This window comes from Colius striatus, chromosome 4, assembly GCF_028858725.1.
Source record: "Colius striatus isolate bColStr4 chromosome 4, bColStr4.1.hap1, whole genome shotgun sequence".
Classification (NCBI taxonomy): Eukaryota; Metazoa; Chordata; class Aves; order Coliiformes; family Coliidae; genus Colius; species Colius striatus.
In genome coordinates this window covers 28,658-47,305 of record NC_084762.1, presented here as the reverse complement: position 1 = coordinate 47,305, position 18,648 = coordinate 28,658, and the positions used below count along the sequence as shown (strand labels likewise).

The window sequence follows — 18,648 nt, the reverse complement described above, 5'->3', positions numbered from 1 at the left end:
ACCCCTGAGGTCCCACCCCTGGGGTCCCATCCCAGCCCTGGGGTCCCATCCAGTCCCATCCCATCCCATTACATCCCATCCCACCCCTTGGGTCCCATCCCACCCCTGGGGACGCATCCCACCCCTGGGGTCCCATCCCATCCCAGCCCACCCTTGGGGACTCATCCCACCCCTGGGGTCCCATCCCATCCCACCCCTGGGTTCCCATCCCATCCCAACCCTGGGGTCCAATCCAGTACCATCCCATCCCATTCCATCCGACCCCTGGAGTCCCATCCCACCCCTACGGACCCATCCCATCCCTGGGTTCCCATCCCATCCCACCCCTGGGGTCCCAACCAGTCCCATCCCATCCCTAGGGTCCCATCCCATCCCACCCCTGGGGTCCCATCCCACCCCTGGGGTCCCATCCCACCCCTGGAGACTCATCCCATCCCTGGGGTCCCAACCAGTTCCATCCCATCCCAAACCTGGGGTCCCATCCCACCCCTGGCGCCCCATCCCACCCCTGGGGCCCCATCCCATCCCACCCCTGGGGACTCATCCCAACCCTGGGGTCCCATCCAGTCCCATCCCATCTCACCCCTGAGGTCCCATCACATCTCATCCCACTCCTGGGGTCCCATCCCACCCCTGGGGACTCATCCCAGCCCTGGGGTCCCATCACATCCCATCCCACCCCTAGGGTCCCATCCCATCCCACCCCTGGTTTCCCATCCAGTCCCATCCTATCCCACCCCTGGGGTCCCATCCCATCCCACCCCTAGGGTCCCATCCCATCCCACCCCTGGGGTCCCCTCCCATCCCACCCCTGGGGACTCATCCCACCCCTGGGGTCCCATCCCAACCCTGGGGTCCCATCCAGTCCCATCCCACCCCTGGAGTCCCATCCCATCCCACCCCTGGGGTCCCATCCCACCCCTGGGGTCCCATCACATCCCATCCCACCCCTGGGGTCCCATCACATCCCATCCCACCCCTGGGGTCCCATCACATCCCATCCCACCCCTAGGGTCCCATCCACTCCCACCCCTTGGGTCCCATCCAGTCCCATCCCATCCCAGCCCTGGGGTCCCATCCCATCCCACCCCTGGGGTCCCATCCCATCCCACCCCTGGGGTCCCATCCCACCCCTGGGGTCCCATCCAGTCCCATCCCACCCCTGGGGTCCCATCCCACCCCTGGGGTCCCATCCCGTCCCATCCCACCCCTGGGGTCCCATCCCGTCCCATCCCACCCCTGGGGTCCCATCCCATCCCATCCCACCCCTGGGGTCCCATCACATCCCATCCCACCCCTAGGGTCCCATCCACTCCCAACCCTTGGGTCCCATCCAGTCCCATCCCATCCCACCCCTGGGGTCCCATCCCACCCCTGGGGTCCCATCCCATCCCAACCCTGGAGACCCATCCCATCCCTGAAGTCCTATCCCTGGGGTCCCATCCCAACCTCAGGGTCCAGTCCCACCCCTGGGGTCGCATCCCACCCCTGGGGTCCCATCCCAGTCTCATCCCACCCCTGGATTCCCATCCCAGTCCTATCCCATCCCACTCCTGAGGTCCCACCCCTGGGGTCCCATCCCATCCCAACCCTGGGTCCCATCCACTCCCATCCCATCCCACCCCTGGGGTCCCATCCCAACCCTGGAGTCCCATCCCACCCCTCAAGTCCCATCCCTGGGGTCCCATCCCACCCCTGAGGTCCCATCCCACCCCTGGGGTCCCATCCCATCCCACCCCTGGGGTCCCATCCCAACCCTGGGGTCCCAGCCAGTCCCATCCCACCCCACCCCTGGGGTCCCATCCCATCCCACCCCTGGGGTCCCATCCCATCCCTGATGTCCCATCCCACCCCTGGGATCTCATCCCATCCATCCCATCCCACCCCTCGGGTCCCCTCCCATCCCACCCCTGGGGTCCCATTCCATCCCCTCCCATCCCACCCCTGGGGTCCCATCCGAACCCTGGGGTCCCATCCAGTCCCATCCAATCCCATCCCATCCCACCCCTGGGGTCCCATCCCACCCCTGGGGACTCATCCCATTCCTGGGGTCCCATCACATCCCATCCCACTCCTGGGGTCCCGACCCATCCCACCCCTGAAGTCCCATCCCACGGTCCCATCCCATCCCATCCCTGGGGTCCCATCCCATCCCACCCCTGGGGTCCCATCCCACCACTGGGGACGCATCCCACATCTGGGGTCCCATCCCAACCCTGGGGTCCCATCCAGTCCCATCCAATCCCATCCCATCCCACCCCTGGGGTCCCATCCCATCCCACCCCTGGGGTCCCATCCCACCACTGGGGACGCATCCCACATCTGGGGTCCCATCCCAACCCTGGGGTCCCATCCAGTCCCATCCAATCCCATCCCATCCCACCCCTGGGGTCCCATCCCATCCCACCCCTGGGGTCCCATCCCATCCCACCCCTGGGGACTCATCCCAGCTCTGGGGTCCCATCACATCCCATCCCACCCTTAGGGTCCCATCCCATCCCACCCCTGGGGTCCCATCCAGTCCCATGCCATCCCACCCCTGGGGTCCAATCCCATCCCTGATGTCCCATCCCACCCCTGGGATCTCATCCCATCCATCCCATCCCACCCCTGGGGTCCCATCCAGTCCCATCCAATCCAATCCCATCCCAACCCTGGGGTCCCATCACATCCCATCCCACCCCTGGGGTCCCATCACATCCCATCCCACCCCTGGGGACTCCTCCCAGCCCTGGGGTCCCATCACATCCCATCCCACCCCTAGGGTCCCATCCCATCCCACCCCTGGGGTCCCATCCAGTCCCATCCCATCCCACCCCTGGGGTCCCATCCCATCCCACCCCTGGGGTCCCAGCCAGTCCCATCCCATCCCACCCCTGGGGTCCCATCCCATCCCACCCCTGGGGTCCCATCCCATCTCACCCCTGAGGTCCCATCCCACCCATGGGGTCCCATCCAGTCCCATCCAATCCCATCCCACCCCACCCCTGGGGTCCCATCCCACCCCTGGGGTCCCATCCAGTCCCATCCCACCCCTAGGGTCCCATCCCACCCCTGGGGACTCATCCCATCCCACCCCTGGGGTCCCATCCCCTCCCAAACCTTGGGTCCCATCCAGTCCCATGCCATCCCACCCCTGGGGTCCCATCCCATCCCAACCCTGGAGACCCATCCCATCCCTGGGGTCCCATCCCAACCTCAGGGTCCCATCCCACCCCTCGGGTTCCATCCCTGAGGTCCCATCCCACCCCTGGTGTCCCATCCCACCCCTGTGGTCGCATCCCAACCCTGGGGTTCCCAGCCACTCCCATCCCATCCCACCCTTGGGGTCTCATCCCATCCTTGAGGTCCCATCCCACCCGTGGGATCCCATCCCATCCATCCCATCCCACTCCTAGGGTCTCCTCCCATCCCACCCCTGGGGTCCCATCCCAACCCCTGGAGTCCCATCCCACCCGTGAAGTCCCATCCCTGGGGTCCCATCCCAACCTCAGGGTCCCATCCCACCCCTGAGGTCCCATCCCACCCCTGGGGTCCCATCCCATCCCACCCCTGGGGTCCCATCCCATCCCACCCCTGGGGTCCCATCCCATCCCAACCCTTGGCTCTCATCCAGTCCCATCCCATCCCACCCCTGGGGTCCCATCCCACCCCTGGGGTCCCATCCTTTCCCACCCCTGGGGACCCATCCCACCCCTGGGCTCCCGTCCCAGCCCTTGGTGCCGCAGGGTACCGGTGGGGTTGCCAGGGTTGATGATGCACAGCACCCGTGGGCAGCAGTGCCGGCGGCCCTCGGCCAGCGCCCGCCGCAGCTCACTCAGCGCCAGTGCCCAGCACCGTTCCTCGTCCAGGTAGTAGCCGAGCTGCACGGCCCCCAGCTCGGCGATGGTGGCCGAGTACAGCGGGTACTGCAGGATGGGCGTCAGCACCCGCGTGCGAGAGGGCGCCGAGCCCGTCACCAGCAGCTTCAGGATGGTCTGAGGGCATTGGCATGGCATGATGGAGGGCGACGGGGGGCTGCGGACACGATGGGGGGGGGACACAGGGATGGTGAGGGGACATGGGGATGGTGAGGGGAGAAGGGGATGGTGAGGGGAGAAGGGGATGGTGAGGGGAGAAGGGGGTGGTGAGGGGAGAAGGGGGTGGTGAGGGGCACAGTGTGAGCACAGGGATGGTGATGGTACACGGGGGGGTGAGGGGACATGCGGCTGGTGAGGGGACACGGGGGTGGTGAGGGGATAAGGGCATGTTGAGGGGACACGGGGATTGTGAGGGGACACGGGGGTGGTGAGGGGAGAAGGGGATAGTGAGGGGAGAAGGGGCGGGTGAGGGGACATGGGGCGGGTGAGGGGACATTGGGCAGGTGAGGGGACACGGGGGTGGTGAGGGGACAAGGGCGTGGTGAGGGAAGAAAGGGATTATGAGGGGACATGGGGGTGGTGAGGGGACACGGGTGGGGTGAGGGGACAAGGGGATGGTGAGGGGAGACGGGCATGGTGAGGGGAGAAGGGGAGGTTGAGGGGAAAAGGGGGTGGTGAGGGGACATGGGGCAGGTGAGGGGCCACGGGAGTGGTGAGGGGACACTGGGATGGTGAGGGGACACTGGGATGGTGAGGGGACAAGGGAGTGGTGAGGGGAGAATGGTATGGTGAATGGACACGGGGATGGTGAGTGGACAAGGGGATTGTGACGGGTACAGTGTGGGCACAGGGATGGTGAGGGGAGATGGCGAGGGGAGATGGGGATGGTGAGGGGAGATGGGGATGGCGAGGGGACATGGGACTGGTGAGGGGACACAGCGGGTGGTGAGGGGAGATGGGGATGGTGAGGGGAGAAGGGGAGGTTGAGGGGACAAGGGGGTGGTGAGCGGACAAGGGGGTGGTGACGGGGCGCGGGGCATGTGCGGGGACACGGGGGTGGTGAGGGGACACGGGGATGGTGAGCGGAGAAGGGGATGGTGAGGGGACACGGGGATGGTGAGGGGACATGGTATGGGCACAGGGATGGTGTGGAGCACGGTGTGGGCACAGGGATGGTGTGGGACACTGTACATGGACAATGAGGGGACATTGTGTGGGCACAGGGATGGTGTGGGGGCACAGTGTGGGCACAGGGATGGTGAGGGACATGGTGTCGGCACAGGGATGTTATGGGACATGGTGCGGGCACATTGATAGTGAGGGGACACAGTGTGGGCATAGGTAAGGTGGGGGGACACGGTGTGGGCACAGGGACAATGAGGGGACACGGTGTGGGCACAGGGATGGTGTCGGACATGGTGTGGGCATAAGGATGGTGTGGGACAAGGTGTGGGCACAGCGATGGCGTGGGACACGATGTGGTCACAAGGATGGTGTGGGACACGGTGCGGGCACAGGGATGGTGAGGGCACACTGTGGGCACAGGGACAATGAGGGGACACGGTGTGGGCACAGGGATGGTGAGGGGACATGGTGTGGGCATAAGGATGATGTGGGACAAGGTGTGGGCACAGCGATGGTGTGGGACATGATGTCGGTACAAGGATGGTGTGGGGACACGGTGTGGGCACAGTGACAATGAGGGGACACGCTGTGGGCACAGGGATGGTGAGGGGCACAGTGTGGGCACAGGAACAATGAGGGTCCCATCCCAGTCTCATCCCACCCCTAGGGTCCCATCCCAGTCCTATCCCATCCCACCCCTGAGGTCCCACCCCTGGGATCCTATCCCATCCCAACCCTAGGGTCCCATCCAGTCCCATCCCATCCCATTCCATCCCACCCCTGGGGACTCATCCCACCCCTGGGGTCCCATTCCATCCCATCCCAACCATTGGGTCCCATCCCACCCCAACCCTGGGGTCGCATCCAATCCCACCCCTGAGGTCCCATCCCACCCCTGGGGTCCTATCCCATCCCAACCCTGGGGTCCCATCCCACCTCTGAGGTCACATCCCAGCCCTGCGGTCCCCTCCCATCCCACCCCTGGGGTCCCATCCCATCCCATCCCACCCTTGGGGTCCCATCCCATCCCACCCTTGGGGTCACATCCCATCCCACCCCTGTGGTCGCATCCCACCCTTGGGGTCCCATCCTAGTCTCAATCCACCCCTGGATTACCATCCCAGTCCTATCCCATCCCATTCCATCCCATCCCACCCATGGGGTCCCATCCCATCCCACCCCTGGGATCCCATCCCATTACATCCCATCCCACCCCTGGGTCCCATCCCATCCCACCCCTGGGGTATCATCCCATCCCAACCCTGGGGTCCCATCCAGTCCCCTCCCACCCCTGGGGACCCCTCCCACCCCTGGGGTCCAATCCCACCCCTGTGAACCCATCCCAACCCTGGGGTCCCATCCAGTCCCATCCCATCCCACCCCTGGGGTCCCATTCCACCCCTGGGGTCCCATCCCATCCCACTCCTGGGGACTCATCCCACCCCTGGAGTCCCATCCCAACCCTGGGGTCCCATCCCACCCCTGAAGTCCCATCCCTGGGGTCCCATTCCAACCTCAGGGTCCCATCCCACCCTTGGGGTCCCACCCCTGGGGTCACATCCCACCCCTGGGGTCCCATCCCACTCTCGTCCCACCCCTGGAGTCCCATCCCAGTCCTATCCCATCCCACCCCTGAGGTCCCACCCCTAAGGTCCCATCCCATCCCGTCCCACCCCTAAGGTCCCATCCCATCCCAACCCTAGGGTCCCATTCAATCCCATCCCATCCCATTCCATCCCACCCCTGGGGTCCGATCCCATCCCACCCCTGAGGTCCCATCCCACACCTGGGGTCCCATCCAACCTCTGGGGTCCCGTCCCATCCCATCCCACCCCTGGGGACCCATCCCAACCCTGGGGTCCAATCCAGTCCCATCCCATCCCACCCCTGGAGTCCCATCCCATCCCACCCCTGGGGTCCCATTCCACCCCTGAGGTCCCATCACACCCCTGGGGTCCCATCCCATCACACCATTGGGGACTCATCCCACCCCTGGGGACTCATCCCACGCCTGAGAACCCATCCCACCCCTGGGGTCCCATCCCATCCCATCCCTGCGGTCCTATCCCACCCCTGGGGTCCCATCCCACCTTTGGGGACTCATCCCACCCCTAGGGTCCCATCCCATCCCAACCCTGGGGTCCCATCCAGTCCCATCCTAACCCTGGGATCCCATCCCACCCCTGAGGTCGCATCCCACCCCTGGGGTCCCATCCCATCCCAGTCCTGGGGACTCATCCCACCCCTGGGGTCCCATCCCACCCCTGGGGACCCATCCAGTCCCATCCCACTCCTGGGGTCCCATCCCATCCCACCCCTGGAGTCCCATCCCACCCCTGGGGTCCCATCCCACCCCTGGGGTCCCATCCCATCCCACCCCTGGGGACCTATCCAACCCTGGTGTCCCATCCAGTCCCATCCCAGCCCTAAGGTCCCATCCCACCCCTGGGGTCCAATCCAGTCCCATCCCACCCCTGGGGTCTTATCCCACCCCTGAAGTCGCATCCCTGGGGTCCCATTCCAACCTCAGGGTCCCATCCCACCCTTGGGGTTCCACCCCTGGGGTCGCATCCCACCCCTGGGGTCCCATCCCAGTCTCATCCCACCCCTGGAGTCCCATCCCAGTCCTATCCCATCCCACCCCTGAGGTCCCACCCCTAAGGTCCCATCCCATCCCAACATAGGTGTCCCATCCAGTACCATCCCATCCCAACCCTGCGTTCCCATCCCGTCCCATCCCAACCCTGGGGTCCTATCCAGTTCCATCCAATCCCACCCCTGGGGTCCCGTCCCACCCCTGGGGTCCCATCCTTTCCCACCCCTGGGGACCCATCCCACCCCTGGGGTCCCGTCCCAGCCCTTGGTGCCGCAGGGTACCGGTGGGGTTGCCAGGGTTGATGATGCACAGCACCCGTGGGCAGCAGTGCCGGCGGCCCTCGGCCAGCGCCCGCCGCAGCTCACTCAGCGCCAGTGCCCAGCACCGTTCCTCGTCCAGGTAGTAGCCGAGCTGCACGGCCCCCAGCTCGGCGATGGTGGCCGAGTACAGCGGGTACTGCAGGATGGGCATCAGCACCCGCGTGCGAGAGGGCGCCGAGCCCGTCACCAGCAGCTTCAGGATTGTCTGAGGGCATTGTCATGGCATGATGGGGGGCGACGGGGGGCTGCGGACACGATGGGGGGGGACACGGGGATGGTGAGGGGACACGTGGATGGTGACGGGAAAAGGGGGTGGTGAGGGGCACAGTGTGAGCACAGGGATGGTGATGGTACACGGGGGGGTGAGGGGACACGGGGGTGGTGAGGGGACATGGGGGTTGTGAGGGGAAAAGGGGATGGTGAGGGGACAAGTGGGGGTTGAGGGGACATGGGGCTGGTGAGGGGAGAAGGGGCTGGTGAGGGGACACGGGGGGGTGAGGGGACAAGGGCATGGTGAGGGAAGAAAGGGATGATGAGGGGACACGGGGGGGGGGTGAGGGGAGAAGGGGATGGTGTGCGGACACGGGGGGGTGAGGGGACACAGGGGGGTCAGGGTACAAGGGGTTGGTGAGGGGACATTGGGCAGGTGAGGGGACATGGGGGTCGTGAGGGGTCACAGGGCTGGTGAGGGGACACGGGTGGGGTGAGGGGACACGGGGATGGTGAGGGGACACGGGGATGGTGAGGGGAGAAGGGGATGGTGAGGGGAGAAGGGAATGGTGAGGGGACATGGGGGTGGTGAGGGGACACAGCGGGTGGTGAGGGGTGAAGGGGAGGTTGAGGGGACAAGGGGGTGGTGACGGGGCGCGGGGCAGGTGCGGGGACACGGGGGTGGTGAGGGGACACGGGGATGGTGAGGGGACACGGGGATGGTGAGGGGACATGGTATGGGCACAGGGATGGTGTGGAGCACGGTGTGGGCACAGGGATGGTGTGGGACACTGTACATGGACAATGAGGGGACATTGTGTGGGCACAGGGATGGTGTGGGGGCACAGTGTGGGCACAGGGATGGTGAGGGACATGGTGTCGGCACAGGGATGTTATGGGACATGGTGCGGGCACATTGATAGTGAGGGGACACAGTGTGGGCATAGGTAAGGTGGGGGGACACGGTGTGGGCACAGGGACAATGAGGGGACACGGTGTGGGCACAGGGATGGTGTCGGACATGGTGTGGGCATAAGGATGGTGTGGGACAAGGTGTGGGCACAGCGATGGCGTGGGACACGATGTGGTCACAAGGATGGTGTGGGACACGGTGCGGGCACAGGGATGGTGAGGGCACACTGTGGGCACAGGGACAATGAGGGGACACGGTGTGGGCACAGGGATGGTGAGGGGACATGGTGTGGGCATAAGGATGATGTGGGACAAGGTGTGGGCACAGCGATGGTGTGGGACATGATGTCGGTACAAGGATGGTGTGGGACACGGTGTGGGCACAGTGACAATGAGGGGACACGCTGTGGGCACAGGGATGGTGAGGGGCACAGTGTGGGCACAGGAACAATGAGGGTCCCATCCCAGTCTCATCCCACCCCTAGGGTCCCATCCCAGTCCTATCCCATCCCACCCCTGAGGTCCCACCCCTGGGATCCTATCCCATCCCAACCCTAGGGTCCCATCCAGTCCCATCCCATCCCATTCCATCCCACCCCTGGGGACTCATCCCACCCCTGGGGTCCCATTCCATCCCATCCCAACCATTGGGTCCCATCCCACCCCAACCCTGGGGTCGCATCCAATCCCACCCCTGAGGTCCCATCCCACCCCTGGGGTCCTATCCCATCCCAACCCTGGGGTCCCATCCCACCTCTGAGGTCACATCCCACCCCTGCGGTCCCCTCCCATCCCACCCCTGGGGTCCCATCCCATCCCACCCCTGGGGTCCCATCCCATCCCACCCTTGGGGTCCCATCCCATCCCACCCTTGGGGTCACATCCCATCCCACCCCTGTGGTCGCATCCCACCCTTGGGGTCCCATCCTAGTCTCAATCCACCCCTGGATTACCATCCCAGTCCTATCCCATCCCATTCCATCCCATCCCACCCATGGGGTCCGATCCCATCCCACCCCTGGGATCCCATCCCATTACATCCCATCCCACCCCTGGGTCCCATCCCATCCCACCCCTGGGGTATCATCCCATCCCAACCCTGGGGTCCCATCCAGTCCCCTCCCACCCCTGGGGACCCCTCCCACCCCTGGGGTCCAATCCCACCCCTGTGAACCCATCCCAACCCTGGGGTCCCATCCAGTCCCATCCCATCCCACCCCTGGGGTCCCATTCCACCCCTGGGGTCCCATCCCATCCCACTCCTGGGGACTCATCCCACCCCTGGAGTCCCATCCCAACCCTGGGGTCCCATCCCACCCCTGAAGTCCCATCCCTGGGGTCCCATTCCAACCTCAGGGTCCCATCCCACCCTTGGGGTCCCACCCCTGGGGTCACATCCCACCCCTGGGGACCCATCCAGTCCCATCCCACTCCTGGGGTCCCATCCCATCCCACCCCTGGAGTCCCATCCCACCCCTGGAGTCCCATCCCACCCCTGGGGTCCCATCCCACCCCTGGGGTCCCATCCCATCCCACCCCTGGGGACCTATCCAACCCTGGTGTCCCATCCAGTCCCATCCCAGCCCTAAGGTCCCATCCCACCCCTGGGGTCCAATCCAGTCCCATCCCACCCCTGGGGTCTTATCCCACCCCTGAAGTCGCATCCCTGGGGTCCCATTCCAACCTCAGGGTCCCATCCCACCCTTGGGGTTCCACCCCTGGGGTCGCATCCCACCCCTGGGGTCCCATCCCAGTCTCATCCCACCCCTGGAGTCCCATCCCAGTCCTATCCCATCCCACCCCTGAGGTCCCACCCCTAAGGTCCCATCCCATCCCAACATAGGTGTCCCATCCAGTACCATCCCATCCCAACCCTGCGTTCCCATCCCGTCCCATCCCAACCCTGGGGTCCTATCCAGTTCCATCCAATCCCACCCCTGGGGTCCCGTCCCACCCCTGGGGTCCCATCCTTTCCCACCCCTGGGGACCCATCCCACCCCTGGGGTCCCGTCCCAGCCCTTGGTGCCGCAGGGTACCGGTGGGGTTGCCAGGGTTGATGATGCACAGCACCCGTGGGCAGCAGTGCCGGCGGCCCTCGGCCAGCGCCCGCCGCAGCTCACTCAGCGCCAGTGCCCAGCACCGTTCCTCGTCCAGGTAGTAGCCGAGCTGCACGGCCCCCAGCTCGGCGATGGTGGCCGAGTACAGCGGGTACTGCAGGATGGGCATCAGCACCCGCGTGCGAGAGGGCGCCGAGCCCGTCACCAGCAGCTTCAGGATTGTCTGAGGGCATTGTCATGGCATGATGGGGGGCGACGGGGGGCTGCGGACACGATGGGGGGGGACACGGGGATGGTGAGGGGACACGTGGATGGTGACGGGAAAAGGGGGTGGTGAGGGGCACAGTGTGAGCACAGGGATGGTGATGGTACACGGGGGGGTGAGGGGACACGGGGGTGGTGAGGGGACATGGGGGTTGTGAGGGGAAAAGGGGATGGTGAGGGGACAAGTGGGGGTTGAGGGGACATGGGGCTGGTGAGGGGAGAAGGGGCTGGTGAGGGGACACGGGGGGGGTGAGGGGACAAGGGCATGGTGAGGGAAGAAAGGGATGATGAGGGGACACGGGGGGGGTGAGGGGAGAAGGGGATGGTGTGCGGACACGGGGGGGTGAGGGGACACAGGGGGGTCAGGGTACAAGGGGTTGGTGAGGGGACATTGGGCAGGTGAGGGGACATGGGGGTCGTGAGGGGTCACAGGGCTGGTGAGGGGACACGGGTGGGGTGAGGGGACACGGGGATGGTGAGGGGACACGGGGATGGTGAGGGGAGAAGGGGATGGTGAGGGGAGAAGGGAATGGTGAGGGGACATGGAGGTGGTGAGGGGACACAGCGGGTGGTGAGGGGTGAAGGGGAGGTTGAGGGGACAAGGGGGTGGTGACGGGGCGCGGGGCAGGTGCGGGGACACGGGGGTGGTGAGGGGACACGGGGATGGTGAGCGGAGAAGGGGATGGTGAGGGGACATGGTATGGGCACAGGGATGGTGTGGAGCACGGTGTGGGCACAGGGATGGTGTGGGACACTGTACATGGACAATGAGGGGACATTGTGTGGGCACAGGGATGGTGTGGGGGCACAGTGTGGGCACAGGGATGGTGAGGGACATGGTGTCGGCACAGGGATGTTATGGGACATGGTGTGGGCACATTGATAGTGAGGGGACACAGTGTGGGCATAGGTAAGGTGGGGGGACACGGTGTGGGCACAGGGACAATGAGGGGACACGGTGTGCGTACAGGGATGGTGAGGGACATGGTGTCAGCACAGGGATGTTATGGGACATGGTGCGGGCACATTGATAGTGAGGGGACACAGTGTGGGCATAGGTAAGGTGGGGGGACACGGTGTGGGTACAGGGATGGTTAGGGGACATGGTGTGGGCATAAGGATGATGTGGGACAAGGTGTGGGCACAGCGATGGTGTGGGACATGATGTCGGTACAAGGATGGTGTGGGACACGGTGTGGGCACAGTGACAATGAGGGGACACGCTGTGGGCACAGGGATGGTGTGAGACACAGTGTGGGCACAGGGATGGTGAGGGGCATAGTGTGGGCACAGGAAGAATGAGGGTCCCATCCCAGTCTCATCCCACCCCTAGGGTCCCATCCCAGTCCTATCCCATCCCACCCCTGAGGTCCCACCCCTGGGATCCTATCCCATCCCAACCCTAGGGTCCCATCCAGTCCCATCCCATCCCATTCCATCCCACCCCTGGGGACTCATCCCACCCCTGGGGTCCCATTCCATCCCATCCCAAACATTGGGTCCCACCCCAACCCTGGGGTCCCATCCCACCCCAACCCTGGGGTCCCATCCCACCCCAACCCTGGGGTCGCATCCAATCCCAACCCTGGGGTCCCATCCCAACCCTGGGGTCCCATCCCACCCCAACCCTGGGGTCCCATCCCACCTCTGAGGTCGCATCCCACCCCTGCGGTCCCCTCCCATCCCACCCCTGGGTTCCCATCCCACCCCTGGAGTCCCATCCCAGTCCTATCCCATCCCACCCCTGAGGTCCCTCCCCTAAGGTCCCATCCCATCCCACCCCTGGGGTCCCATCCCACCCGTGGGGTCCCATCCCATCCTATCCCACACCTGGGGACCCATCCCAACCCTGGGGTCCCATCCCATCCCGTCCCATCCTACCCCTGGGGTCCCATCCCACCCCTGGGGTCCCATCCCACCCCTGGGGTCCCATCCCATCCCATCCCATCCCATCCCATCCCATCCCATCCTATCCCATCCCATCCCACACCTGGGGACCCATCCCACCCCTGGGGTCCCAGCCCATCACCCCTTGAGGACTCATCCCACCCCTGGGGTCCCATCCCACCCCTGGGGTCCCATCCCATCCCACCCCTGGGGACCTATCCAACCCTGGTGTCCCATCCAGTCCCATCCCAGCCCTAAGGTCCCATCCCACCCCTGGGGTCCAATCCAGTCCCATCCCACCGCTGGGGTCTTATCCCACCCCTGAAGTCGCATCCCTGGGGTCCCATTCCAACCTCAGGGTCCCATCCCACCCTTGGGGTTCCACCCCTGGGGTCGCATCCCACCCCTGGGGTCCCATCCCAGTCTCATCCCACCCCTGGAGTCCCATCCCAGTCCTGTCCCATCCCACCCCTGAGGTCCCACCCCTAAGGTCCCATCCCATCCCAACCCTGGGTTCCCATCCCGTCCCATCCCAACCCTGGAGTCCCATCCCATTCCACCCCTGGGGTCCCATCCCATTCCACCCCTGGGGTCCCAACCCGTCCCATCCAGTCCCATCCCAACCCTGGGGTCCCATCCCAGCCCTAAATTCCCATCCCTGGGGTCCCATCCCAACGTCAGGGTCCCGTCCCACCCCTGGGGTCGTATGCCACCCCTGGGGTCCCATCCCAGTCCTATCCCATCCCACCCCTGAGGTCCCACCCCTGGGGTCCCATCCCAACCCTGGTGTCCCATCCAGTACCATCCCATCCCATCCCATCCCTGGGGTCCCATCCCATCGCACCCCTGGAGTCCCATCCCATCCAACCCCTGGGGACTCATCCCACTCCTGGGGTCCCATCCCATCCCACCCTGGGGACTCATCCCACCCCTGGAGTCCCATCTCATCCCATCCCACCCCTGTGGTCCCATCCCATCCCATCCCATCCCAACCCTGGGGTCCTATCCAGTTCCATCCAATCCCAACCCTGTGGTCCCGTCCCACCCCTGGGGTCCCGTCCCAGCCCTTGGTGCCGCAGGGTACCGGTGGGGTTGCCAGGGTTGATGATGCACAGCACCCGTGGGCAGCAGTGCCGGCGGCCCTCGGCCAGCGCCCGCCGCAGCTCACTCAGCGCCAGTGCCCAGCACCGTTCCTCGTCCAGGTAGTAGCCGAGCTGCAAGGCCCCCAGCTCGGCGATGGTGGCCGAGTACAGCGGGTACTGCAGGATGGGCATCAGTACCGCGTGCGAGAGGGCGCCGAGCCCGTCACCAGCAGCTTCAGGATGGTCTGAGGGCATTGGCATGGCATGATGGAGGGCGACGGGGGGCTGCGGACACGATGAGGGGGGACACGGGGATGGTGAGGGGAGAAGGCGATGGTGAGGGGAGAAGGGGATGGTGAGGGGAGAAGGGGATGGTGAGGGGAGAAGGGGATGGTGAGGGGAGAAGGGGGTGGTGAGGGGCACAGTGTGAGCACAGGGATGGTGATGGTACACGGGGGGGTGAGGGGACATGCGGCTGGTGAGAGGACACGGGGGTGGTGAAGGGACACGGGGGTTGTGAGGGGAAAAGGGGATGGTCAGGGGACACGGGGATGGTGAGGGGACAAGTGGGGGTTGAGGGGACATGGGGCTGGTGAGGGGAAACGGGGGTGGTGAGGGGACAAGGGCATGGTGAGAGGACATGGGGGTGGTGAGGGGAGAAGGGGATAGTGAGGGGAGAAGGGGCTGGTGAGGGGACACGGGGGTGGTGAGGGGAGAAGGGAATGGTGAGGGGACATGGGGGTGGTGAGGGGACACGGGGGTGGTGAGGGGAAAAGGGGATGGTGAGGGGACATGGGGGGGTGAGGGGAGAAGGGGGTGGTGAGGGGAGAATGGGATGGTGAGGGTAGATGGGGATGGTAAGGGGAGAAGGGGAGGTTTAGGGGAAAAGGGGGTGGTGAGGGGACATGGGGCAGGTGAGGGGCCACGGGAGTGATGAGGGGACAAGGGGGTGGTGAGGGGAGAACGGTATGGGGAGGGGACAAGGGGATGGTGACGGGTACAGTGTGGGCACAGGGATGGTGAGGGGAGATGGGGATGGTGAGGGGAGATGGGGATGGCGAGGGGACATGGGACTGGTGAGGGGACACAGCGGGTGGTGAGGGGACACGGAGTGGGCACAGGGATGGTGAGGGCACACAGTGTGGGCACAGGAATTGTGGGGGGACACGGTGTGGGCAAAGGGATTGTGAGGGTACACTGTGTGGGCACAAGGATGGTGTGGGACATGGTGTGGGCACCGGGGCAATGACGGGACACGGTGTGGGCACAGGGATGGTGAGGGACACAGTGTGGGCACAGCGATGGTGGAGTCTCGGTGTCAGCACAGGGACAATTAGGGGACACGGTGTGGGTATAGGGATGGTGTGGGTCACGGTGTGGGCACAGGGATAGTGAAGGGACATGGTGTGGGCACAGGGAGGGTGAGGAGACATGATGTCAGCAAAGGGACGGTGTGGGGACACAGTTTGGGCACAGGGATGTAGAGGGAACACAGTGTGGGCACAGGGATGGTGAGGGAACATGGTGTGGGCATAATGATGGTGTGGGACTCGCTGTGGGCACAGTGATGGTGAGGGCACGGTGTGGGCACAGGGACAATGAGGGGAAACGGTGTGGGCACAGGGATTGTGTGGGGCACGGTGTGGGCACAGGGATGGTGAGGGGCACAGTGTGGGCACAGGGATGGTGAGGGTACACGAGGGGGGTGAGGGGACATGGGGGAGGTGAGGGGACACGGGGGTAGTGAGGGGAGAAGGGGGTGGTGAGGGGAGAAGGGGGTGGTGAGGGGAGTGGGCACAGGGATGGTGTGGGACACGGTGTGGGCACAGGAATGGTGAGGGGACATGGTGTGGGGGCACAGGGATGGTGTGGGGAAACTGTGGGTATAGGGATTGTGAGGGGACATGGTTTGGGCACAGGGATGATGTGGGACATGGTGTGGGCACAAGGATGGTGTGGGACACAGTGTGGGCACAGGGACAATGAGGGGACATGGTGTGGGGGCACAGGGATGGTGTGGGGAAACTGTGGGTTTAGGGATTGTGAGGGGACATGGTTTGGGCACAGGGATGATGTGGGACATGGTGTGGGCACAAGGATGGTGTGGGACACAGTGTGGGCACAGGGACAATGAGGGGACATGGTGTGGGCACAGGGATGGTGAGGAGACACAGTGTGGGTACAGGTATAGTGTGGGACTTGGTGTGGGGGCACAGGGACGGTGGGGGGACACGGTGTGGGCACAGGGATTGTGAGGGGACACGGTGTGGGCACAGGGATGGTGAGGGCACGGTGTAAGCACAGGGACAATGAGGAGACATGGTGTGAGCACAGGGATGGTGAGGGCACAGTGTGGGCACACGGACAATGAGGGGACACGCTGTGGGCACACGGATGGTGTGGGACACGGTGTGGGCACAGGGATCCTGAGGGGACACAGTGTGAGCACAGGAATGATGGGGGGACACGGTGTGGGCACAGGGATTGTGTGGGACACGATGTGGGCACAGGGACAATGAGGGGACACAGTGTGGGCAGAAGGATGGTGAGGGGATATGGTGTGGGGGCACAGGGATGGTGGGGGGACACAGTGTGGGCACAGGGATGGTGAGGGGACATGGTGTGGGCATAGGGATGGTGTGGGACACGGAGTGGGCACAGGGATGGTGTGGGACATGGTGTGGGTACAGGGATGGTGAGGGGACATGGTGTGGGGGCACAGGGATGGTGGGGGGCTACAGTGGGGGCACAGGGATGGTGTGGGACATGGTGTGGGCACAGTGACAATGAGGGGACATGGTCTGGGAATAGGGATGGTGTGGGACACGGAGTGGGCACAGGGATGATGAGGGGACACGCTGTAGGCGTAAGGATGTTGTGGGACACCGTGTGGGCACAGGGATGGTGTGGGACACAGTGTGGGCACGGGGACAATCAGGGGACATGATGTGGGCACAGGGGTGGTGGGGGGACACGGTGTGGTCATAGGGATAGTGGGGGGACACGGTGTGGGCACAGGGATGTTGAGGGGACATGGTGTGTGGGCACAGGGATGGTGAGGGGACACAGTGTGGGCAGAGGGATGCTCGGGGGACACGGTGTGGGCACAGGGATGGTTTGGGACACAGTGTGGGCACAGGGACAATCAGGGGACACGGTGTGGGCACAGGGATGGTGAGGGCACGGTGTCGGCACAGGGACAATGAGGGGACACAGTGTGGGCACAGGGACGGTGGGGGGACACGGTGTGGGCACAGGGACAATGAGGGGTCAGAGCTGCGGGTGGCACCGGGACAGGAGGTGGTGGTGACTATCGTACCTTTTCCCTCTTTGTCTCCCTCTCATTCTTTTCTTTGCTTCTCCCACTTTCTATTGTTGATTGTTGTGGGGAAAATAAAGTAATTCAGCACTCGACTCCCCAACCAACTTGTCAGGAGCTTACAGTAAACAATTTGCTTTGTGACCAGAGACATTTTTGAGAAGGGATTCTCGCAGGCCCTAATTCTGTTCTGTCATTCTATCCTATTTGGGACATAGCTCCACTGCAATACAGGTGGTACAGACTAAAAGCACGGAAACTAAAGCATGTTACGCAGGGAGAGTTGAAAAGAATTACTTAAACTATAGACAAGGGTGCGAAGTGTTGCAATAGACAAATCTCTCAGTTTATTTTATATATAAAGGGCACGGGGCCTCAGAGCAGACTCACCGCTGGCATTTCTGCCGGACATAAAGGCACAACCATTCGCCATCTCCTTTGTGCCTCAGGCCACGTTTCCAGCTGCCGGGCTCGGGGTGAGCGCCTGCGGTTGGGTCCGGGCGAGAGGGTGAAGTGCTGCGGCGCTGAAGCCCCGGCCTTCTGTTCCCAAAGAACGGAACCCGGGCTGCTTAGATTTCTGTTCTGCGTATCCATTGTAGTTCACGGATCCTGGGCAGAACCCCCCAAAAAAAGACCTCAACGGACCCAGGACAGAGGCTGGATGGATGCTGGATGGATCCCAAACGGATCCTGGACAGTCTCCCCCAAAAAGACCTAAATGGACCCAGAGCAGAGGCTGGATGGATCCCAGATGGATCCCAAATGAATCCCGGGCAACCTCCCCCTCCCCAAAAGGCTCTGAATAGACCCAGAATATAGCCTGGATGGATCCCAGCCCAGAGACAAAACAGATCCTGGATAAACCTCCCCAAAAAGACCCTAAATGGACCCAGGACACAACCTGGATGGATCCCAGCCCAGAGACAAAACAGATCCTGGACAAAACCCCCCCAAAAAGGCCCTAAATGGACCCAGGGCAGAGCCTGGATGGATCCCAGACAAACCCCCCCCTCCCC

General features: G+C 64.4%; 1 protein-coding gene across 1 annotated transcript in view; it reads right to left on the bottom strand.

The window, feature by feature from the left end:
- Positions 1-18,065, bottom strand: part of LOC133625292 (leucine-rich repeat-containing protein 14-like) — a 34,473-nt gene extending 16,408 nt beyond the window's left edge. The window contains 1 exon segment of the mRNA XM_061994817.1: positions 18,023-18,065. Coding sequence (XP_061850801.1) covers positions 18,023-18,065 — 43 coding nt within the window.
- Positions 18,066-18,648: the final 583 nt, after the last annotated feature.